At 47.0% G+C, this 25,854-nt stretch overlaps 1 protein-coding gene across 4 annotated transcripts in view; it reads left to right on the top strand.

Moving 5' to 3' along the window:
• Positions 1–25,854, top strand: part of NUP214 (nucleoporin 214) — a 438,399-nt gene that overhangs the window by 83,362 nt on the left and 329,183 nt on the right. For all 4 annotated transcript variants that reach the window (XM_086924798.1, XM_086924800.1, XM_086924799.1 and 1 more), the window contains exons 8-9: positions 18,750–18,856; positions 18,970–19,036. In XM_086924798.1, coding sequence (XP_086780924.1) covers positions 18,750–18,856; positions 18,970–19,036 — 174 coding nt within the window. The remainder of the gene's footprint in view (positions 1–18,749; positions 18,857–18,969; positions 19,037–25,854) is intronic.

Below are 25,854 nucleotides of genomic sequence, written 5' to 3'. Positions count from 1 at the left end.
CATTGCCAAATTGGTGGCTCTTCTACTCTCAAGAAAGTCCGTTTCTGTCCGAATATTAAAATCCTTTCTGGGCATGACCTCGTCCTGTATACCGTTGATCCCCAATCGCAGGTTACACATGAGAGTAATCCAAGAAGAATTGAACAAACAATGGCGGCAAGTCTCAGGGTCGTTCAACGTCAAAGTCTCAATGACTCCTCAAAATCGGGGAGCGTTAGAATGGTGGGCTCACCCTCCCAACATTGCAACAGGGCATATGTTTCAGGAAACAGCCCCCACGCTTCCTTAGAGGGTTGGGGTGCACACCTCAAAGGGTTGTCAGTCAACGGCAAGTGGACTGCAGACCAACGCAAGTGTGACATCAATCGCCTGGAACTCTTGACCATTTTTCTCGCCCTGAAATCCTTCCGTCTGCTGGTGGAAGGAGAGTCACTGTTGGTGCGTACGGACAACACCACCAGTAGGCACTACCTCAACAAGCAAGGGGGTACGAAATCTCTTCTGCTCTCCAGACAGGCACAGCAGATCTGGGAATGGGCAATACAACATCGAGTCCATTTGACTGCAGTTCACGTACCGGACATCTCCAACGCCCTTGCAGACTCTCTCAGCAGGGCTGCCACGGACAACCACGAGTGGGAACTCCATCAGCCAACTCTGGAGTATGTCTTTCGCCTGTGGGGCCAGCCGGAACTGGATCTGTTTGCGACTCCACTCAATCGCAAATGCCTACTCTACGCAAGTTGGCATCCCCACAAAGGGTCGAGGGGGAATGCATTTCGATCAACTGGTCGAAAAAATTTGTATACGCTTTTCTGCCGATCCCTCTTATACCTCGCCTTCTGCACAGAATGAGAGCACAACCATGTCACATCCTGTTAATTGCGCCCAGGTGGCCGCGTCAACCATGGTTCACGGATCTTCTTCTTTTTTCCCAGTGCGATCCGATCCCTCTTCGCCCCCTGCCTCACCTTCTCACCATGAACCACGGACAGATCTGTCATCCAGACCCGGCATCTCTCCAGCATAACGTTTGGATCCTGAGCACCACAAGTTTGCCCATCTGAACATTACTCCTGACTGCAGAGAGGTCCTTGATCACGCACAGGCTCCTACCACCATCAAAACCTATAAATTGAAATGGAAGCGGTTTTGCGTTTGGTGCCACTCGGAAAACATTGATCCTATGCTTGCCACTCCTGAGCAAATCTTGCCTTTCTTTCGCCTTTTGGCGAAGTCGGGACTTTCACATTCCACTCTCAAAGTTTTCCTGGCTGCACTTTCGCGCTTTCTCCATGATGGTTCCACATCTCTGTACTCCTCTCGTATCATTCGCCAGTTCTTTAAAGGCTTGTTCCAGATGTTTCCACCTATTCGGCGTCCTCCACCTCCTTTGCGCCTGAATCTCGTCTTGGCCCAGCTTCTCAAGCCTCCATTCGAAACAATCCACTCAGCGGATTTGAAATTCCTTACTTGGAAGGTTTCCCTCCTCCTCGCACTCACGTCCTCCAGGCGAGTGAGCGACACCCAAGCTTTTACCATTCAGCCTCCTTTTCTTCAGTTTTCAAAGGGCGCTGTTGTACTACGTACAAAATCCTAAGTTTATACCAAAGGTTCTATCAGACTTCCACCTTAACGAACCTGTAATACTCAAAACTTTTTTCCCTAACCCTCAGTCTCCCGCTGAGCGTACTCTTCATTCCCTAGACTTGAAAAGATGCCTCAAATTCTACATCCAACTCACTGCTGCCTTTCGAAGGTCAGACCAGCTCTTTGTTGCCTATGGGGGGATGCGCAAAGGACATCCAGTCACTAAACAGACCATCACTCGTTGGACTTCTTCTGCCATCTCCTTCTGCCATCAACGGGCTGGCAAGCCTCTTTCTGCTCCGGTGCGAGCACACTCGAGGAGAGCAGTAGCATCCTCTACTGCCCTGTTTGCTGGAGTACCTCTACATCAGATCTGCAGGGCGGTAACGTGGTCCAGCAGGCACACGTTCACGAGGCACTATTGTCTGGAGACAGCTAACGCTGCGGACACTGCTGTGGGTCAAGCGGTGCGGCGAAATCTCTTCAAATAAAGGTGAGCCTCTGTTGCTTCCCGCCTCCTGTCATAAAAGGTTTTCTTGTGCAAATCATGCAATGTTACAAATGTGTATTTATGTATTGCTTTTTCATTATTGCCTTTTATGACTCTTATTATTATGGCTTACTGCTTTCTATTCTTATTCAAGCATGTGAATCTATGAAAGACACCCTAATACTGGAGAAGAACAAAAGTTACTTACCTGTAAACTGTGGTTCTCCAGTATTGGTGTCTTTCATAGATTCACACGCGACCCTTCCTCCCCTCAGAGGCTCTATTCTCCTCATGCACTCTTGGTCACTTGTGCTACGAAAATCTGAGGGCTTGAGCTTCTGAGGAAAAGGTTCTAGAGGGTGCTACAGCCTGATTGGCTGGAACATGGACTATTATAATGACCTGGATATGTTACCAAAGTGAACTCTCCCTCAATGCTTTCTATGGGCCTATGGTTTTATTTTCTTTTGTGTATATATATATATATATATATATATATATATATATATATATATATATATATATATATATATATTTTCATCTGCTGCTTTGGGGTCCTTCTAGTCCTTCTATCTGTTTGGTGTGGGATCGCCGAGGAAAACAGGAGTTGCAACGATATATATCTATCTATATATATATATATTTTATTTATTTATTTTTTGGGTAACTTCCAAACCCAGCGGAACTGAAGTGCCGTGTTTTGGGACTGTTACTAAGCAGTACGGTGTGAGACTTAGTCCCCACTCGACCCACTGGGGTAATACTTTTCAAAGGCACCCACTTGAGATTTCACACAATCAAAGGAACCACAAGATCCACAATGCCTGTTTGCATACACCCACATGGGCGGGACTTTGTATCATGCATACAGCCGTCTGAAACTGCCGCTCAGCTCATTTACTTGTAGCCCCTGAACAAGAGCACAGGGAGTGCTCTAAACGTGTAAGGCTTGGGCTTTCACGATTGAGGGGGACCTGGATTTCTCTGCTCCACTGCTGTTCCTCGATTAAAGGCTTACCAAAGCTTCCGTTGTGTGGATATATATATATATATATATATATTTATATTTCTTACTACTATTTTATGCCCCACTTCGACGACAGGGAATTATTCAATCATGTGAATCTATAAAAGACACCAATACTGGGGAACCACAGTTTACAGGTAAGTAACTTTTCTTCTTCTTTCCGATAGCTCCAAAGCACTGGACAAAATGGGTTTTAGAAACATCCATTCCATTTGGAATATGAAAGCATGTGCCAAACCGGGTAGGCCATGATGTTGAATTAATTAGCAATAGAAAACCTACATGAGCCCTTCCAACTCCCTCGACAAACCTTGCCCCTCCCGCAAAATAATGCCTGTCGTCCGGCCCATGTCATGCTACACGGAAGTTATGGATGGTGAGAATCCTTTCCCACTACTCCTGAAAAATTCATGAGAATTTACCGAAACATGCAAGACACGTTGATTGTGCTTACGGGTGCCTTGTTACGTTTCTGCACAGTACTTACGACTGTGCAATATGATAATATCTGGATCTGGAGCTTTACATTATTTGTTGTTTAAAATAGTGTATAACTATATGAAGGGTTTACTGACTTTTTGCTGTTCAGTGTTTCTGAGATTTGATGCTGTAAATGGATATTGTAAAGTTTCTGGAAACTGCAAAGAGAAGCAGCATGTTTAATCTTTCACAAAAAAAAATCACAGATGCCCAAAAGCTGCCTCCTCATCTAAGAGGCCACGGTCTGACTAGTTCCCCAGGTAGTTTCCCCTCCAGCTTACTTGCAGGTGTTAGACACAGGTGGACAGGGCGAGGATCGGTGTGAGAAAGTGCCTCTATTCACATGTTTAGCCACCAACTTTTTGCCTGAAAATTGATGTGGTTTCGATTGTAGCGCATAAAGTCACTGCCAACCAGGTCCTCTGTGCCAGTGCTTTTTCCCTACAACGGTTCCACAATTGGCCCTTCAGGCCCACTGTAAATTCCTAGTAAATGGTACCTGGGTACCTATGACATTGGGACTGAATAGGGTCCCCAAGGACCCTTCACCTAGGGCATGCAGACAGCCACTGCAGCATGCATGCCCGGGTGCAGACAAAACGACAAGGTTGACATTCCACACTGCCTGTGTGCCATGCCAACTAGCACTGCTAAGGTATAGGTAAGTCAGCCCTCTCCGGCCTTGATATAGTGCACCCTAAGGCAGGGTGCACTATATCACAGGTGTGGGCATATCTGTGTGAGCAGATTTGCCTCTACAATATTTAAGTCTAATCTTTGATATTGTACGGGCCAGGGAAGCTATTGAGAATACATGGGCTGGAAATTCGACAACTCGAGTTCCACAGCACCATGGTGGTTTCTGTGAACACATGATTGGTTGGTACCAGAGGGGCTGGTTACTGGTCAGCAAGATACAAGACTTTACAGGATTGTATAATTTAATTATGAGGGAGCAGATCCTTAATAATTTTCAAAACCAGCTTCTACACCAGCACCTGGTGGACTCTGATCTGACCTCTCCCCAAGAATTGGGAAAGAAGGCAGACAAATGGGTCAGAACAAGGGTAAGGCCCAGAAATCAGGGTGGTGACCAGAAGAAAGACTCTACCAAACCGCAAGAGAAAGGTGGGGATAAATCTAAACATAAATCCACAACAGGGCCCCAAAAATTCTCTGACGGGGGGTGGGTTCCAAACTCCTTCCTCTACTGTTAAGAAACCTTATTGCCATGTATGTAAGCAATGTGGCCACTGGAAAACTGACAACAGTTCCCCAAAAGCCACCAATAAGGAAAACATCCCCCAAGTAATACTCCAACACCTCCTGTTACTACTAGTAGTAATCCCCCAGGTTGTGGAGTGCCCCCCAAACATTTATTTGGGTTTTCTTGGGGAACTAAGGTGGACTCTGGCCTAACAAGGTCCCCTACAACAGCAACTCTAGTCTTTGATGGTGGCATGGGGTTTGCCAGCTTCACTGCTTGTCCCAATACATTGGGCAAGTACAGACAGGAGCCCCAAATCAATGGTCAGACAGCTGTGGCCTACAGGGACACAGGGGCTAGTATCACCATGGTGACAGAGAAACTAGTACCCCCAGAACAGCTTTTACCTGGGTTCACATACCAGGTGACCAATATTCATGGAGTCAGGTCAGATCATGCCTTGGCAGTAATAAATCTCAGCTGGGGAGATGTCACTGGCCCAAAGAGAGTGGCAGTATCTACAAACTTGCCTGTAGATTGTTTACAAGGCAATTATCTTGAAATCTCAGCTTGGGCTGAGATCGAAAAAGAAACACATTCCAAAATGGTAGGCCTTCCTGAAAAGGTTTGCAGGGCTGTGATGGCCACAGCCCAAACCCAGACAGATTTTAGTGTTGTGAAGCCTGAAACTAACTATGGATCACTCCACTCGGACAGAGAGCATTGGGGAGGATGAAAAGTCTCACTCCCATCAGACTTTAGGTGAGGGTCAGCCTCCTCAGGGAACTGACCCTACCCCTTGTGAAGGAACTGCCCCAAAGGATGTCAGGCCTGGCCTGGCAGAGTCCCTGATGTCAGTGGACCCTTCCAAGGTGGGACCACGTCTGGAGCAGGTACCCTGCCCCTCTCTACCCTGCCTGAGTCAGCCCAGGGCTGCAGAGGTCAGGGAGGTCAGTGGACTCCAAAGTGCCCCCTGTCCAGAGGAACCCCCCAATCAGCAGATTAGGGGCACCCAGTCTAGTAGCCCTAGCCAGGTGCAAATTCCTCAACACTCTGATGGACCCCCCTTACCCTTGTGTAGGGACCTCCCCTAGCTGGACTCTGTTGGACTAAGGCAAACCTGGGACCCAGTGGTACTAAACCTGCCTTGTCCCTCCAGTGGTCCAACCCAAAGGGACACCTTCCTCACGTGCCATGCTTCACCTGGTCCCTCGTCTCGGGCCGGGACTTCTAGTGTGGAGCCAGCGAGGTTCCAGGCTGCCGCAGGCTCCGCCCTCAACCCGGGCAAGGGGCGCCTGACTTCCGGTTCGGCCCCACGGGCATGGCAGTGATTTCTGTTTGGGGCAAATGAGGGGTAGGCTCCCTTGAGAGTTAAATGAATGGTGAAGCGGGGTGGGCACCCGCGTTGGGAATCAAATGAGCAGGGTGGGCACCCGCAGTGGAATATAAACAAATAAGCGGGGAGGTCACCCGCAAGGTCCCAGCAAATTTGGGGGAATCACTACGCTGATGATTCGCTCCTGGCGAGAGGCAGCTCGGCGCTGCGAGGCCCACGCTCTCCATCAGCAAATCAAATTAAAAGCAAAATAAAGCGCTCCTCCTCAGGACCACAAAGCGCTCTGTAGGACTAGAAATAAAGCGCTCACAGGGCGCTAGGAGCAAAGCTCAAAGTCCTTGGTAGATCAAGGAAAAAGATAAAAGGTCCAACAAGTTCTGGGGGCATCAAGGGGGGCAATGTAGGGTCCAGTGGTCAGCACACAGAGCCCTCCAGCAGGAAGGCAGCCCCCATGGTGGTCCCTTTTGGGCCCCACCAGCAGCATGCCCCCCTCTGTCAGTATCCAAAAGCAGAACATTTTCAGGGGGTCACAGCCCCCTCTTTTAAACAGCATTAGTGTAGGGCATGGGAGGAACCAGATACAACTGGTTCAGGGGAGCTGTTGAGCACTTTGTATTGCTCAGCTCCTCTCTTCTATTCATAGGACAGGCCAGGGACATCAGACACACCACAGGAGGTGAAGCCTGCATTGTGGAGGGAAGGCACAGCCCTATTCAGGTCCCAGGTGCAACTCCTTCCTCCCACCATCAGATCTCCCTATTCACCACGGGACAGACCCATACTGGCTCCTGGAGCCACCCACATCATCCAGCACCTGTCCATCACAAGCCAGACAGGCAATTCACATCAGGCAGGCAGACATACTGCACACAGAAATGCCAACTTCTAAAAGTGGAACTTCTCCACTATACATCTGCGCACACCATTGCGCAGCATTTATTCTCACGAGTGTGCACATACTAAACTTGCCCCTGCACTCCTCTCATATCAGGAATTACCATGGACACACATATCCCCCAAGCATTCCTATGGGAGGGCAGGCCAATCTCAGCACACACACTTTATACTGGGCCACAGTGCTAAACTGCGCAGAGGCCAAAAATCACTACCATCATGTCAGAGCTCAAGGCAAAAAGCTCAGGGGTGAACCTGCCAAAAGGGCGAAGTCTAACACTCTCCATCTGCTGCGTTGTGGAGGTAGTGATTAGAGGACTCTGGTCTCCAGCACAAACCTGCGTCCATACTTTTAGGGCAGGCAATCTCAGCTGGTGCTTCACGAATGGGATCTGCATCCGGAGTTGCACACGGCGTTTTCCGACAATAAAGAGAACCTTTGCTAACTCTTTTTGCCACTGTTGAGAATGCACCTTTCAAAAGTTTTGCACATTGGAGCTCAAGACTCCTGTACGCCTTCCTGCCTTTGCCTGTCATGCCCCAAGTTCATATGAAGATCAGGAGCGACGGGCCAAGTCATCCTAGTGGCTCCAGATGGGGCCATCAGAGTGTGGTACCTGGAACTTCTGGGCATTAGTCCTGTCTCCTGATCGTGTTGCCACTCCAGAGCATCTTCTGCAGCATCAGCATGGGAGGGTTAGACACCCAAAACTGCTCAATATGCGAATGTGATTAAATGATACGAGCCATCAAATGATTAAGTATTCTCCACAGATGTGACCTACCTGTACGATTGTTCACTATCCAGGTGTGTAGCGACTTCTTTATATAAACCTTTTGAATTGCTTTAGTCCTTATTATAGAATCAAATGTGAGTAAATGTGGCATTAGCATAGTAATTGACCCTAAAATGGCGGCCCGGTGTGACTCCCAGCTAACGATCGGCGCCTTTGCTTGACCATCTGGCCCCAGCGCTTGCTGCCTCTCCCAGGGGCGACCCCGCAGGCTCTCTCTGTGGCTCTTGCCTGCGGGGGTGAGCCCTCTTCAGGGATCCCTGGCGGTGACCCTCGCTTGCATCGGCCTCTGCGATCTGCCGGACGTTTGATCTACCACCCGACGACAACAACCCGGGAGGTAGGATCGCTAGCTGCTCGCTGATTCCTAGCGCCTCCCGCCTCGCCTATGTTAGCCTCCCGCTAACATAGTGCTGCAACGGCTCCCCCTCGCACCACCCTCCTTGCAACTCGCCTGGACCTTGGATGGCGGCCGCCAGTGACCGCAGAGCGAGGATGGCCACCACTGCTCTTAACATGCCTGGGCAGCGCCCCATGGCCAACGCGTGACCGCACCAACACCCCCACCACCCTGCGCACTCTCGCGCCCACCGAGCCGGATGACCGCAGGCTCTCCAGGATGGCGACGCACCTGCGGCTGGCTTCTAACCTCGTCCCCCACCTGGCCTTCCACCTTCTCTCCTGGACTTCTTTCATCATCTCCCCCCTGGGTTCCCACCTTCCCTCCGGGACTGCTCGACTTGCGTGCTACCCTGAATGACACTTTGCTGCTGTTCCTCGGACAGTTCTCGCTGGACTCTAGCCCTCCCTCCATACCTTGCATCCCACCCACCATTCCTCTATGCTGTGATTACATCTTTGACCTATTGCAACAATGCTAAGCTTTGGTATTCGCTGAAGTCCCTACACCATATACCACCCCTATGCGTCTATTAGAGTTTAACCAGTCATATCCCTTCCTATGTGTATTTAGTTGACTCTTATCGCTAGTGTGTGCCGTGGACCTTTATACTCTCTACCACTCCTATGTGACCCTTAGAGTATTCCCAGTCATATCCCTCCTGTGTAGATTGAAGATAACTCTAATGACTAGGATCCTATGTGATTTGTAGATTGTATCCAAGTGTATCCCCTCCCTGTGTCTAGAGAGATAGCTTTAACGACTAGTTGCCTGTGTGACTGTCGGAGTAAAGCCAGGTGTATACCTTCCCTCGTGTGAAGTGATACCCTATTTATTAGAACAAAAAGTAATGTGTTCTTTATGTATTTGTAACTGATTCCATGTAAAATGCTTGATAACATGTAACAGAACTGGTGCTATGTAAAGCGCTCTGATAACCTAATCGGTTCAAGTTCGCGCTATATAAAACTCTAAAAATAAATAAATAAATAAACCCCCAGCTGTAGGCCGCTTGAGATTGACCCTGAGAGCACAGTGCAACTAGGTCATGGAAAGAAAGGCATATATGGTGGATGGTAATTGGAGGAAGCTGAGCCCAACCTTAGTGGAGCCTCACTTCAGTACTCCATCCCAACACCAGCCTTTTACTTTGCCAAAACACCCCACAGGTAGTAATTCCCTATGTTGGAGACCCTCTGATACCCTTAGGGTGAGGGACTGCTTAGTGGACCACAAGACAGGGGGTAACCATGCTAGTGCAGGTACTTCCTTGTAAGGCCACTTAGTCAATATAGGCTTGCCTGGGCAAGGCTAACCTTATCTCCTTTTGTTGGGAGAGGGGGGGGGGGGTGGTTGTGTAGGAAGGTGGCTATCTGACTATATGGTCACCCCCACTTTTTGCCTGGTGTTTTGCTGTTTTTTTACATAGTAGGACTGGGACCCTGCTATTTAGGGCCCCAGTCTATCTGCTTTCTCTATAAAATGGACTCCATGTACTTTAGGTTCAGACCAGATTGGTTACTGGGTCACCCTTGTGAGCCCCTGTATAGTGTACCATAGGTACCCAGGGCATAGGTGCACCCTAGGCCTATCAGGGACTGCAGCATGTATTGTGTCAGCCCTGGTCTGCCTTCCAAACTGACACCACAGGTCTGTTCGCACAGCCTGGGTAAGGTGGTGTAATCACCCCTTACTTAGATATAGTATCCCTATATCTACCAACCTATAGACCTCGGTAGAGTGCTTGGTTTTATGTGAGAGGGTGTCCTAGCATGAGCTGAGCCCCTCTGCAGCTTTCGGAACCATCTCCTTATAGCTGTTCTATGATATAGCAATACCATATACTCTTAAGTGCATTGTAATCCTCGCGGTTAATGCTAACTTTGGTTTGGCTTTGTGTAAGGTGTCAAACACGTTGGAATACTACCCCCCGCCAGTTCTGGCGGCGGGGGTAGCATTCCACCCTTCTAGAGGGAGAAGACCTGTAGTTACTGGTTTACCCGGTTAAAGTTAAACAGCCTCAGCATCACAAAATGGATGCTACTGCCACAGACATGAGTCTGCCCTCCTGCTGCTGGACGAAACTCTGGCAGGGGAGGCCTGGACAATAGGTTTCCTGCCCAGGGAGGTGCTGGCACCTCCCCAGACAGGCTCTTCCTGGGACATCTCATGGTGGCCACCGGCCCTGGGAACCGCACCCATTCCTACGGACCATGCACGTAACCTGGGCTTCATCCTTGACTCCTCCCTATCGATAACCAGACAAGTCAACGCCGTCTCATCATCGTGCTTCAACATCCTGCGCATGCTCAAAAAAATCTTCCGCTGGATCTCCACCGAAACAAGAAAGGCAGTCACCCACGCACTAGTCACTAGCCGACTAGATTACGGAAACACCCTCTACGCCGGAACCACAGCCAAACTACAGAAAAAACTCCAACGCATCCAAAACGCCTCAGCCAGACTCATACTGGACATCCCCCGGCAAGATCACATCTCCGGTCACCTGAAAGACCTCCACTGGCTTCCCGTCAACAAGAGAATAAAGTTTCGCCTCCTAACCCACGCACACAAGGCCCTCTACGAACTAGGACCCGAATGCCTCAACAAACTACTATCCTTCTACACACCCACCCGCCAACTACGTTCATCCAATCAAGCCCTCACCGCAATTCCACGCATTAATAGATCCACCATGGGAGAAAGATCTTTTTCCTACTTAGCGGCCAAGACCTGGAACTCTCTCCCCACTCACCTCCGCCTCACACAGAACCACCTCTCTTTCAGAAAGCAGTTAAAAACCTGGCTATTCGATAAATAACGCATCCACCCTCCCTCAAGCGCCTTGAGACCCTCCGGGTGAGTAGTGCGCTATACAAATTACTGAACTTGAACTTCAGTTAAAGTTCATTGTGCAGGAATCAAATTTGATATTGGGGCAGGGAGGGTTGCATTCAGTGAATGCTTTCCAGACACTGCCTGGGGCACACTAGGTGCTCCATGCATTTCCCAGTTCAAACCGGTTGCTGGGGCACTCTGCCCCAGCTCTGGCGCGAAACTGGACAAAAGGGAAGGGGTGTAACCACCCCCTCCACAGGTCCTCCCATAGGTGGTACCCTAGAGTTAGTCCAACCCCTAAACTTGGTATAAGTATAGGAACCCAGTCAATAGGACTTTAGATTACCCTGGACAAAACTCTGAAACATATATCCTGGACCTTCAACATTCCATTTCGACTGGATGACGGAAGACATCTCCCTTGTGGTCAAGGAGTGACCACCCTATTCAAACAGGCACCAACAGCAACTTTGCCGGTCTGCATTTTCGAGGCTCCCGCCGGATCCTGAAGAATCTACGACACAGGACACGGGCTTCCGAACATCTCTGACCCCGACCTTCGCTCACAGCAAAGCTGAAACCCGCGGCGGACACGAGAGACTTGGGACCGGAACTCCTGGACATCCTGCATTTGCAAGCTGCATCTACTTCCTGAGGTCTCCCGAAGTTGTGCATTGGGGTGCTTGAAGCCCCAGCCCGAGCACCATTTGCACCGAAGCTCAGAGGCCCCCACTCCACGAGTGTCCCGTGACCCCATTTTGTGCATTTCTACTCAACGCGTCTTCGCCGTTCCTGGCCCGTTGGCTAGTGAGCCCCTAATGAGACCAATCTTGAATCAAACTTGCTTTCCTGGTTGCTCCAGCTTCCCTGCAAAAGAGAAGCGCCACAGACCTTGCTGGTCTGCACCAAAGCCAATCTCGACATCCTGCGTGGGTTGCGTTTGCCAAGGCTTGTTGGGTCCAATCCAGATACCGACACCGCAGCCAACTAGATCATTCGTGGGACAGCTCGAATCCAGCCCCTGTTCGTCGTCAACACCTCCTGGACCTCGTGGCTGAAGAGACCAGCTTCACCTTTTCACCTGAAATCACCGACATTGGCTGGCAGCTTTCCATCGCCATCCTGGACACTGGCAAGTGACCCAGACTCTGTCCCTTCTGCTTTCAGGTTCTTCAGATCTTCGATCCACCCTTGAATCCTCCCGGACATTTTTCCTCTGGTCACATGCAGCACTTCTTTGCAGCTCTCCATTGAAAACGACGACGAAACCCGACACCAAAAGGCACCTATGCACCCGGCTTCACTGGGTGAGGTAACACACTCCGGTGCTCCCGTGGGTCTTAACTCTCGAAGTGTCCTAGTTTAAAAGGGCTCCATCGTAGTCCATCCGGAAGTGTCCTTAAATTGTATTCGTTTCCCATAGAAAGTCAATGGTAAACTGTGGCTGTGTTTAGACACTGCACGCATCTCCCACGGGCCTCCTACATCCTACGTAGCAACAAAAGAGAGAGTGAGGGATTCTTCACCGTAGTGAGTGGAAGGTACTCCTTGTCCCCAGGACTGAAATATGGTATAAACAAAAGAGGAGAATCACCAAAAAAGAACCTGGAGAGGTTCTGAATGGGATGTCAAAGAAGGAAGCAAAAGGGTATTGTCCTTTTGTTTAGAAACCCCTCACTCACCAACCTGGTTGGTGACCTATCATCGGTGTCCACCCAGATGGCCGAGTGCCATCCGGGTGTGCTGCAACACCTGACTACAGTGGAGCTGGTGTTTGGGTTTGGAGTGCAAGCAAAAATAATGTTAAAAATTGTCCTGGTATGACTTATAGAATTTTTTTTATTCAAAAGCTACTGGACAATGGTAAAAACAAAGTGTAGATACTGATAGGTGATAATGACCAGTAGTATCTATGTGTGTGTATAAAAAAATGGGTCTACATGTTTCAACCTGTAAACGGTAATCCCAGGTTTTCATCCGGACCAAAATAGGAAAATGGTTGGTGTACACACACTAACGTGTACCCAGACCTTTATTCTAAAAACTTGCTGCAAAATTGTGCAGCAGGCTGTCTCAAACCCAAATGGGTGAGAAAAAGTAGAGAAACCTGTTAAAGGAAAAGGAAACAATCACAAACAAATAGTATACATGCTTCTAAACAAAAGGACAATACCCTTTTGCTTCCTTCTTTGACATCCCATTCAGAACCTCTCCAGGTTCTTTTTTGGTGATACTCCTCTTTTGTCTTTTGTTTATACCCTCCTACATCCTAACCTTTGGTTGTTCCTAGAAGCCCCAGCGATTCCCCAGACCTGCTTTCTATCCCAGACGTGGTTCTTATACCACTATTTTAGTATATGGTTTGTGAGGCCCCTAGGGCAAAACGTATGCTGTGCAACTTATCGTATGCTAGTTAAGTTCCTTGTATTGCACTTTTACCTCTGACCTCATAAAGAGTGTAGAGCGGTTGTCTTTAGAATAAATACATATATATTTGATATATACCTTGTGTGGTGTGCTTTCATTTGGTACTCAAGAGATTATAATTGGTAAAACTAGCTTAATTCCCTCTCTGAAGTCTTAGCCTGAAGACTGCTCGCCACTGCTACCCCTAGGATATAAGGTTGACTTTACAACCACCATCAATAAGGGTCGATTAGACTGGTGCAAGGTACCCACTAGAACTAGTGGACATCATATGCCAGGCTAACTTCTCCCAGTGGTCACAGACTGGTGTTATGCACTCTGCTACCACCAGACATGTTTTAGGACCCCTAGGCGAATGCCCCAGCTGTTTGGGACCAGTAATAAAGCATATCCTGGGCAGAGTTGTCACACCTTATTCCTTGGGGGTATACCCTAAGTCGTACGATAGCTTCACCAAGATGACTTGGGGGCTATCAACGACTTAACAGAGAAAATTATCTTTTTAGAATCAACATATATACAATACCTAAATAGAGGCTAACAGTCAGTGTAGGAACTCTGTGTACAATTCACAACATTAATTTAAAAAACTATAATCTTCGCCATTATTTAAAATCAACAGTTTATTGTTTAAAATTTATAACATAATACAGTCTAACAATACATAAAAAATTTTTTTTACAATCAGATACAAATTTAAAAAACCAAAAGTCGGCGCTGCGTTTCGGTGTCTTGTATCGATGGTAACACCTTCTTCAGGACGGGGTTTTTTTTTTAAAATCTCTCAAACTTTTTGAGGGATTCTGACCATATGGGATCTCTTGAGGGTGCAGTTTTTTTCACTCATTAATCTGCCTCTCATAGATTTTTCTTCATTAGATGGAATTTAGCGATACTTATTCCACCTGGACTTAAAATTCATATATGCGGTCAGTGCTGTATCAGGGGTGACCACCGTATGTCTTTTCAACTTTAAAACATGTTTCTTTTATGTATAATGTGGGTTGATTTCCAGCTTGTCTTTTTGTAGATAGAGGCTTTCGTATATATTTGTTTCCTTCTACCGGCTTGCGTCCTATTCCTCCGTTATTTTAGGAATAACGCTTCTGTTCGAACAGCGGCCTCCCTGTCACCTGGTCCTGATACAGCTTCCTCATGAGGAAGCTGTAAAGTTGAAAAGACATACGGTGATCACCCCTGATACAGCACTGACCGCATATATGAATTTTAAGTCCAGGTGGAATAAGTATCGCTAAATTCCATCTAATGAAGAAAAATCTATGAGAGGCAGATTAATGAGTGAAAAAAACTGCACCCTCAAGAGATCCCATATGGTCAGAATCCCTCAAAGTTTGAGAGATTTTTAAAAAAAAAACCCCGTCCTGAAAAAGGTGTTACCATCGATACAAGTCACCGAAACGCCGCGTCGACTTTTGGTTTTTTAAATTTGTATCTGATTGTAAAAATTTTTTTTATGTATTGTTAGACTGTATTATGTTATAAATTTTAAACAATAAACTGTTGATTTTAAATAATGGCGAAGATTATAGTTTTTTAAATTAATGTTGTGAATTGTACACTGAGTTCCTACACTGACTGTTAGCCTCTATTTAGGTATTGTATGTATGTTGATTCTAAAAAGATTTTCTCTGTTAAGTCGTTGATAGCCCCCAAGTCATCTTGGTGAAGCTATCGTACGACTTAGGGTATACCCCCAATGTTTAGGGACGTTTTGCTTGTTTTCCTATACTTGTTAACCCGGTCCCTCATTGGTTCCTAGGGTACCTCCCTCCTTGTGTTGTGAGTCACACCTTATTCCCCAGGATGTGCACAGTGCTCTAGAGGGGAGCTTCAAAGGCCTGGCGCCTTTGTAATGCGACTCCCAGCGTCTGCTGCTAGCAGCAGATGGCAGGCCCTGGCCTAGATCCCCACTTTGGGCCGGAAAACCGGCAGGAAAAATTAGGAAGAATAGGTGGTGTGCTCACCTCTGCCAACTCCACCCTAATGTGTAGGAGGCGAGGTAAAGCCCATCTTTCAGTCCCCGCTTTCTTGAAGATTGGGGGAATCCTCTAATCAGGGCTAGAACTATGCCCCCTCCCACAGGAGGGTGGCATAATTGAGGGTGTATACACCCCAGGTAATGTGCCCATTGCCCTACCTGTCACTCTCTCAAAACGGCCCTATATCTAGAATTTAGATGGCTCCCCCAGTCCCTGAAAACTATTTCCTGCAGACCTAAGAAGAGGGAAGAATATGCCGTGCAAAAAAGACTATCAATGCCTGCTGACTTGGCCCCAGCCCTAACGGGCCTGTCTGCAGCGCTAGAGGATACAGCAAAGAAACAATGCCTGTCCTGCAGTCAGCGACCTCCACAACCCCTAGAAGGACTGCTTGCCCTTTGATGAAGTCCAGAACTCCTGAGTAAAGCAACTCAAAGGACTCTGGTGCCCTCCAGATCCGCAATCTCTGACATTCGCTGGGAGTTTCGAGGCAGGTCCGAGATCACCACCTCTCGGGTCAGAATCGCCGGAGACCTTCTCGGAGCCACTTGAACTCGACCGTGTTAGACATTTGCAGAGTGGTGCAGACACGCGGATTTGGCCTGAGCCAGAGCCTGTTGGTGAACAAATCCAGTGTTTGCGGAAGACAGTCTTTTATTTGGAAGGCAGGGCAGGTCCTCGGGGTTCTTGAGGTTACTGGCTGCAGGACACACCGGAGTTTCGCTTCTGCAGGTTCGAGGTGGGGACAGGCCGGTAGGGCTGGGGCCAAGTCAGTGGGCGTCCTCTTCTTCCTAGTATCGGCATGCCTGTTCTGTCCTTCTAATTCTTTTCTTCTTGTCGTTGCTTGTCTGAGGAGACCAGGTTCGGGAGTGCCCCTAAATACTAGATTTAGGGTTGTTACAGGTAAGTAAAGTTTGGGACCAATGGCTCCCTTCCTTGGAGTGGGTACACCCCATATTATGCCACTCTCCTGTGGGAGGGGTGCATATGCCTCACTCTGGTTGGCTGGTTCCTCCATCTAGAAGATGGTGGGGACTGAGAGTTGTGCTTCACCTCGCCTCCCCCACCAGAGAGGTGGGGTTGGTAAAGGTGGGTTGACCTCCATTCCTCACTTGGTTTTCCCGCCGGTTCTCCTGCCCAAAGTGAGGGTCAGAACCAATAGGGACCAGTTGCTGAAACCAGCAGAAGGCCTAGCCTTTGAGGCTTCCCCTTCGTGGACACTGCCCATCCTTGGGGAGGAGGCTCTGGCACCTCGTCCAAGGATGTGCATTGTTTCAGACCCCCGAGAGCAGCAGGTTCTTGACCCAGGGGTCTAGAATCATGTCTGCTGGTGGCAGATGGGGAGTAGCCACTCAGCCTGGGCACTAGTGTTAAGTCATTTTTCAGGGGGCATCTCACATTAAATCCCACACTGGCTTCATCGTGGGTTTAATGTGCTGAGAAGTTTGATACCAAACTTCTCGGGTTTCATTAAAGCCATTATGGTACTGTGGGGTTCGTGATGACAAACTCCCAGCACCAAATACTCTTAATGGCATTACTGCACTTACAATGTCTAAGGATTGGCGTAGGCACTAGGGGTCTAGGGCTCATGCACCTGTACCCTTTCCACTGGGACAGTGCACCCAGCTAGAGGGGTTGCTGATCTATGCCAGAATAGTGGGTTGTAGGCATGGCACACAGGGATGTGTGTCATGTCGACTCTTCACTTTGTTCTGCACCAAAACACGCAGCATGCAAAGGCTGTGTGTGTGAGTGTAATGGTACAGGACCTCTAAGGGTGGCACAATAAGCGTTGCAACCCTAGATGTCTTCCCTGGTTACAGTGCCCTGGGTACCTGTGGGCACTTTCTTACAACTGGTTACACTGATTTTCCAATATGACTATATTTTGGAAACATTAGCATGTATCAACACGCTTTACTAAATGATGCTCAAAGACATGGTACCTAATATTTCACAGTAGATTGGCAAAACATTTTTTTCCTAGTTGGATTTTTATTGTGAACATTTTATTTTGGAAGTAAAGAAACGTCCCTCTTGCTTTCAAGTTTTTGCAAATATTTGCATCTTATCAGAGAGCATTCCTGGGAGCATTACACGTAGCCTTATATTGTTAAACTTTGGAAACGTGTGTACGCCTTTCAATACTAGAACCAATATCAGTAGTGCCGCCTGAGCTTACAACATTTCCCTAGAGCGCTCACCATGATGATAAAGGCTTTGCATCAATGAACAATAAGTAAAAGTTCTAACAGCAATAACTTTGGTACAAATATTCCCTTAACTGCAGATCATTTTCTTCCCGGATCCATGAAGTGGTACTGTAAACTGGCAGCCAAACGTTTTTTGCTGCAGGGGGTTTGGCCAACTTGTCCCATGGACAAAATAAACATGAAAACTTGTTGTCCTTGACCCCAAACATTATTTTCTAGGCGTCGGGCTATAGGAATCCCATGATAATGTGGGTAATAAATATTTAAGGAAATGAGTCTGTGGGAGAGGAGAGCTTATTATTGTGGGTTGCCTAGTTCTTGTGAAGATGGAAAACAAATATAGGTTAATTGGAGGACTGTGGGGCGACAGAAGCGTCTGGTGGTAGCAAAATCCTTTGGAGCGATAGAAGTATCTGGGGATAACTAGAGCTCTTTGGGTAGAATGGGTTAGGGTTGAGAAGACAGAATGGTAACGGAGGTAACAGATCTTTGTGGTGATGGAAAGATCTAATTTAACTGGAGATCTTTGGGGACACAAATATCCAGGGGTAACTGAAGATTTTCAAAGAGCTACAAAGGCCTACGGTAACTGGGATTTTTAGGGAAACAAGAAGGAGTTTGTCACTGGAGATCTCTGGGTCTATTTGAACTGGTATTCATAGGGAATATAGGGTTAGGGAAGCTGAAAATCAGTGGGGACTCCAGAGGGTCTATTTCAACTGGTATTCTCAGGGGATATGGAAAGCTTTAGTGTAACTAGAGATCTTTGGGAGGCAAAAGAGCCTATTTTAACTGTGATTCATCTTACGAAGGAAGAGTTTGGGTAACCTGGTATTTCTGAAGGATATGATGGTCAGTGGCAAGTTGAGGTTCTTCTGAATCCACAGACGTTTGGTGATCTTAACGTTTCTGCGGCGATTCAAGGGGTTAGGTGATCGAGGTGAGAAGCTTGAGCTCTATTTAACATGGATAAACTAGTTTTGGTTGAAGAAAATCTGTTGTATATGTTTAAATGCCTGTCTGAACTCTAGTTTCATGTCTGCTCTGCAGAAGAAAGATGACCGGCGTGGTGAGAGGTTCCTAAATTTTACGGAGCCCTGCTATGGTAGCTGCACCGAGAGGGAACATCATTACTTCATGAACTATGTTGAGGACTGGTGAGTATGCTTCACGTGGCAGCGGAACATCTGAGCTGAACTGAGGCACAAATAATATCTCAGCTTTGCTGTTGCCATGACACCCTCGCTGCCCATCTGATTTAATTTTGCAGGGACCTCATCCTGGGCGCCTCTGCATCATCCATCGAAGTCAGTGTAATCGCCAGGCAAGGGGACCAGGTAACCAGCCTTATTCTACTTTCACAAACCTGTGTTGTGGGTACTTCCCTTCTTTGGTGTGCACGTGCATTTTAGGTAGTGAAGTAAAATTGTCAAATATAAGTGCTTGAGTTGTGGGAGGCCTTCACAGACCTTTACAGATTTGCCTGAGACTGTAAAGAAGTCCCCGGACTCCCTCCAATCTCACAAAGCTTTAATTAGAGTTTACCCCTTCCTATAGGTGATTCTGTTCACATTGTGCACAATAGGAGAAAATGGTCACTGTTGAGTGTTCTGGACTGGTCTTTAGAAGATGCTTGCACCTTTTAGAACATACTAAAATTAATAGTGTGACGGTAAATTACAATGAGAGATGATGCTCAGCCAGTTAGCTTGCAGGGTTGGGGCACTTTGACTCTGGCATTGGAAACAGCTGAACTCCCTCCTTCTCCAGCAGTTAACCCTAGCTGCGGCCTCTATGGGCAGCTCATTGCTATCTATGTCTCATAATATGCTTTTTCTTTTTTTTTTTTAAATGTCTTTTTTATTAACATTTTCAAAGACATAGCATGTCCAAACATGAACAACATACAGACCATTGTAGTACAGTATCCTTCACCCAGATACAATAATTGTGCAATTATATCTCATATATACTTTACCACATAAATATAAAGGGAGATTGTTTATCATATATAGTTACTCAACCTGGTTTGTGCGTAGGTATACACTCAAATAGTCCCAATAGTCCCTCGGTCTTGATCCAGTAGGCAATTCTTCTTCGTAGGTCTTCAACGTGTCCTGACAATATGCCATGTCTCAAAGCCATTGTTTACCTTTAGGGGTGTCCCTACTATCCCAACACAATGAAATTATACGCTTAGCAATAAGTAAAGCAATCATACAAAATTTACGTTTAGCAGCCCGGATGTTTCGGAGCAATCCTAATAAACATGTACGACCTGAGCAGGCAATATCAGTACCCACCATTTCGCCCAGTATCTGCGTGACCCTTTCCCAAAATTCCCGTACTGCTGGACAAAGCCATGCGAGATGCAGCAAGTCTGCTGGTTCAGTCCCACAGCGTTTACATTTCGCATCTGAACGTAAACCATACCTATGGAGTCTAGCTGGAGTAGAATAGGTTTGGTGCAAGTATTTGAAATGCAGTATTCTCAAATTTCCATTGTCAGCATTTCCGTAAGGGAGCATGCTATCGACCACTCTTCCTCCCGCTATCAGGAGGGCCAGAATGGGCGGACGCTCCTTCTGTTTCCTGGCTGCTCAACAGTGGAACAAACTCCCAGGGTACCTTCGGTTGGAGGCCTCGGAGACGGTCTTCCGCAAGAACTTGAAAACCTTCCTTTTCCCCGCTTAAAATATTCCCCATGTTTTGCTGAATAGCTTTTAGGTGGCAGGGTTTGAACGGTGGGGAGCAGGCGTGGGCAGCTTGCCTCTTGGTGGAAGATACCTCAGCGCGGGGACACACTAGCTTAGTGTAACCAGGCGCTTTACAAACTGGCTTATTATTATTGTTATTATTATTATTATTATTATTATTGAGCAAATCATCTAGCACTCCATTCCATCTTGCAAGCGCTCTGTGTCGTGTCTGCAATGTCCTCTTGCATGGTATGTATAGCCGAGACACCAAATGTTTGTTACTGGGAGTTGTTATTATCATTTGCAACGCCTTTAATTGTGTCGGTTCCGCTGGATAGGTGGGGTATAACTTCTTAATCGTCCCTTGAAGCCTATGGTATGTAAAACGAAACAATAGTGTTTGATTGCTGCCATAAGGTCAATTGGCATTTTAAATGTCCCATTGTGTTAGAGGTCTCCCATAGTGTCTATGCCCACCTGCTGTAACAGTCCCATGCCCACCTCTTCTTGCGTAACAGATAACTCCGGATGATATTTCATCGGAAGGGCAGGAGCATACAATGGCTACTTACGTGCTAGGCTACCCATCTTGTGCCATGCCGCATTTGTCGCATCAATAGTGTTAATATCTTTAGTATGTAATGGCGGCCTGCGATGGGTAATCACCGCCGTCAGCGGGACAGGCAAGGCGTCCCCTTCCTCTATAGCCACGTGTGTTTAAGTAGGGGATCTGGCGGTACCAACAGTGCGCATATTGCGCCTTTGCACATAAATAGTAAAGCAAGAAGTCAGGTACTTTAAAACCTCCCTTAGAGTAGGGTAATGTTAAAGCTCGTAGTTCTATGCAGGCCTGCTTACCTGCCCAGATCAGTCTGGTAACTAACGATGATATTCTATGAAAGACCTCTGTTGGAGGTGGGATAGGTATATTATTAAAACTATAGAGTAACTTTGGTAGGATAACCATTTTAACTGTAGCTAATCTATCCGCTAACGATAGGGGCAGTTTAATCCAGCGGTTAACTTTTTCTTCCAACGTACTTTTCGCCCTACCAGAATTAGTGCCAATGACAACCTCGGGATCACGGTGGTACCAAACGCCAAGATATTTCACAGGATCCGATTGCGACACGAAAGGAAATACCGTAGCGTGAGGCTGTGTGGTATCGGTATGAGGAATAATCAAGGATTTTGCCCAGTTAATATGGAGACCTGATTGTCTCCCAAATTTAATATATTCATGCAATAAGGGGGCCAAATATTGTTCGGGGGCCCGCACATAGATCATCACATCATCCGTGTATAAGGAGATATGTTAGGGCCGTTGTGGGAATTGTAGAGCCGAATAGTGATGTCCTTGTCGAATTTTACAAGCCAATGGCTCTAGCACTATTGCGAATAATAATGGGGACAGCGGACATCCCTGCCTTGTCCCCCTTTCTATGGTTATGTTATCAGAGATGTAGTTATTGACTCGGACACGCGCTGTTGGTTTCGTATATAATAGTTGCACCGATTGCAAAAACATAGAGGAGGGAAACCCATCCTCTGCAGCACCGTTATTGGATACGGCCATTCTATAGAGTCAAATGCTTTGGCAGCATCTAACGTAACTGCAGCTGGTCTGGTGCTAGGGATTAAGTAATGGGATAACGCAAAGAGTGTTCTTGTGTTATGTGCTGTTGACCTTGTTGGGATGAATCCCGGCTGATCCAGTAGGATCAGGTTGGTCATGAGGGGTTGTAGTCTCGCTGCTCACAATTTAGCTAAGATTTTTGAGTCTACGTTAAGTAATGATAATGGTGGATAGGAATCGCAACATTCAGGGTTTTTAGCCGGCTTAAGAAGGGCCATGAGCACTGCTTCCCTTAAGGTAGGAGGTTGTATTATCTTATCAAATGCATCTCCATACAAGGCCACCAAGTGCGGGGCTATTAGGTCCACAAAGATTTTATAAAATTCCCACGTAAACCCATCTGGGCCCGGGGCCTTACCATTAGGTAGCTCCTTAATGATTTCTGTTACCTCCTCTACAGTGATTGGCAGTGACAAATATTCTCTCTGCGCGTCAGATAACCACGCTATAGCGACGTCTGCTAGGTATTCCATGACTTATGCAGGTGAGGCAGCGGGCTGAGATTTGTACAAGGCGCCATATGTTTTCACGAATTTCTGCAATATTCCCTTTGCATCAGTACGCACACACCCTTTGTCATCTCTGACCTGTAGGACCGTTTGCGGAGCATGACCCTCCCAAATTTTCGATGCTAGCTCTCTGCCGGGTCTCCCCCCCCCCCCCCCCCCCTCTCCAAAGGACCATGCATTAGTGCGCCTTGCTATGTATTTAAGTTCGTCCTCCGCAAACGACTGGTATTACGACATGACAGTCCTAATGTACCCCAGTACCCTGGGACCCTTCGTATTCATGTTCTAAGAGTTTCAACTTGTTCTCATACATAGAAAGCTGTCTGCGGATATCTTTCAAAATTCCCACATTCGTACTTGTACAAACTCCTCGCAATGTAGCTTTAAAAGCCTCCCATAGCAAACTAGGGTCGTCAGTTGTGGGCTCATTTCTCATCATCATGCTTCAACATCCTACGTATGCTCAAAAAAATCTTCCATTGGATCCCCACCGAAACAAGAAAGACGGTCACCCATTCACTGGTCACAAGCCAACTGGACTACGGAAACACCCTTTACGCCGGAACCACAGCCAAAATACAGAAAAAACTCCAACGCATCCAAAACGCCTCAGCCAGACTCATCCTAGACATCCCCCGCCAAGCTCACATTTCCGGTCACCTGAAAGACCTCCACTGGCTCCCATCAACAAAAGAATAACGTTCCGTCTCCTCACCCACGCACACAAAGCCCTCTATGACCTAGGACCCGAATACCTCAACACGCGCCTATCCTTTTACACCCCCTCCCGCCAACTAGGTTCATCCAATCAAGCCCTCGCCGCAATTCCACGCATCCAAAGATCCACCATGGGGGGAAGATACTTCTCCTACTTAGCGGCCAAGACCTGGAAATCTCTCCCCATCCACCTCCGCCTTACACAGAACCACCTCTCCTTCAGAAAACAACTAAAAACTTGGATATTCGATAAGTAAAGTACCTCCCCTCCCTCAAGCACCTTGAGACCCTCTGGGTGAGTAGTGCGCTATACAAATTTTTGAACTTGAACTTATCCATGTACACAGTCTAACAATGCTTTTGCATTGAAGCGCCAGCTGTAAGGGGGTGGTGTGTAATACGGTACATTAACAGATAATAGTATCGGGTTATGATCAGACAAAGTCCGGGGTAAGTGTTTTATAGCCTTGGTCCAAAGCGACCAGCTATTGTGTGCTGCTGATGTGTGTGTGGCCTCCATATGCCCCGGATTTTGAATTCTCCGGATATCATTTAGGTGCATGTGACATACCTCCCTTGAGCATCAACTATGGTAGCTTCAACAGCGAATTGCGTCCCCTTTTTTATTACGATGGTGACCCCTCTAGAATACGATGAATATGTAGAATTATGAATAATTTCTGCCCATTTGCGACCAAAGTGGCTGAGTGTGGAGCGATATGTGTTTCTTGTAAAAGGGCAATGTCAATGTGTAATCTATCAAAATATGCAAACATTTGCATAATTTTGGATTGCACAACCCCAGGCTGAACAGTTTATGTGGAAAATGATCAGCATTATTATGGATCACACAATCAATCTGGACCTCAGCGATGCATCTCAAGCACCATCGTCTGGATGCAGGATTCCAACACCCACCCACCACCCAGCCACTTTAGCCAAAGACAAATCCCAAAACAAAAATACAACCAAACCATAAACTTCATGGGGAATTCCCGTGTGAGGGTCCACTAAGGGCACACAACTCCATCCAGTGTAGTGGATGTGGTCTGGACTACAATGTGAATGCAGAGTAACACTAACCAATCCCAATGAAGTAGTCTTGGCATCAAATCTGACATGTGTGAGACATCATGGTGTACTTCGTCAAGCATCTTTACCCTATTATACGCAATGACAAAGTGGTCGACCAAGAAGAAAACAGCCCCCCATACACAGTAGAAATGACGTAGTGCATACCTCCAATCACATACAGTTCCCAACATTAAGTTATGAGTGCATGTACAATCCACAATCCAAAGAGTTTCCTGTGACCGGCTAGACGGCAGTTTAAATCTCCCCAGTTTGCGTGCTATAGCGTATAGTGTGTCCACTTCACTGGCACTAAATAAGGACCAAAATATCTCCCTGGCTCAATCTAGGCACATAGTGTTTGATCCATCCGTATCCAATGAGCTAAGGACATTGCATACATTACCAGTCTATGTCCATCCTCCCCAGTCTCTACTATACAGTAATGTTGGGTAGTCACACGAGGCTCGGGCCAAACAGGTAAGTGTACGTGAGGTTCACCCACAAGGCGGAAAGATTAGCAAACAAGTAAGGGTGTGTAAGTTATACAGCACCTACTCCACCATCAAAGTCTATACAGAGTCCTGAAGACGACCATCTCTTTTCTACGCTTTGCTCTTGTTATCGATTTTCTTGATTGACTTTTTGGTGCAACACAATGGTTACAAGAGCTGGGTAGAAGTATACATTCATCCCACATTCCAAATGATAGGTCATTACTGGTTAGCGAGCCCCAGTGACTACACAGTTCGTGTTAATGTGTCTAATGATAGATCCACCTCCCATGCGCTTTACAAGCAATAAAATGTCTTACCGTCGCACATCAAGTTCGTAATGGTCAATCCATCAGAAACTAACAGTTCAAGGGCCTATAGTACGTTACCACCACGTGGCCATCATCGCCAGTCTAGCAACTCCTGTACCGATGTATCCTATTCCGAGTCCTGGTTTAGCTCATTTCGTTTATGTTCTTTGCGCTTATTGACGACTTTCTTGACAAATTCCTGAGCAGCTTTTGGTGTTTGGAGGATCGTTGATCGACCATCCCATGTCACCTTCAAACAAGCAGGATAGAGCATTGCATATTCTATATTCAACTCACGCAATTTCTTCTTGGCCAGAGCGAAGTCTTTACGAGCCAGTTGTACAGCCATTGTGAAGTCAGCGTAGATTTCCAACTTGTTACCCTGATATATCACCTATTGCTTTTCTCGAGCCATCTTCAATATGCTATCCCTATCCCTGTAATTAAGGGTGCGGGCAATTATGGGTCTCGGAGAAGCGCCCGGAGGTGGACGTGGTGCTAGTGATCTATGCACATGTTCCACTATGAGGACCGCTGAAAAATGCTCGGCACCAAAGACTGAAAGAAGCATCTCTTCAACATATGCTTCCATCCGTCCAGTATTGGTGAACTCTGGAACACCTGAGATTCGTATATTACGGCGAGACCTCACTTCCAAATCCTTTGCTTTATTTTTTATAACTTCCAGCAGTTTCTCCATTCCTGTACATTTACTAAT

Source organism: Lissotriton vulgaris, chromosome 5 (assembly GCF_964263255.1).
Source record: "Lissotriton vulgaris chromosome 5, aLisVul1.2, whole genome shotgun sequence".
NCBI classification, from domain to species: Eukaryota; Metazoa; Chordata; class Amphibia; order Caudata; family Salamandridae; genus Lissotriton; species Lissotriton vulgaris.
This window is presented reverse-complemented; position numbering and strand designations above follow the sequence as displayed.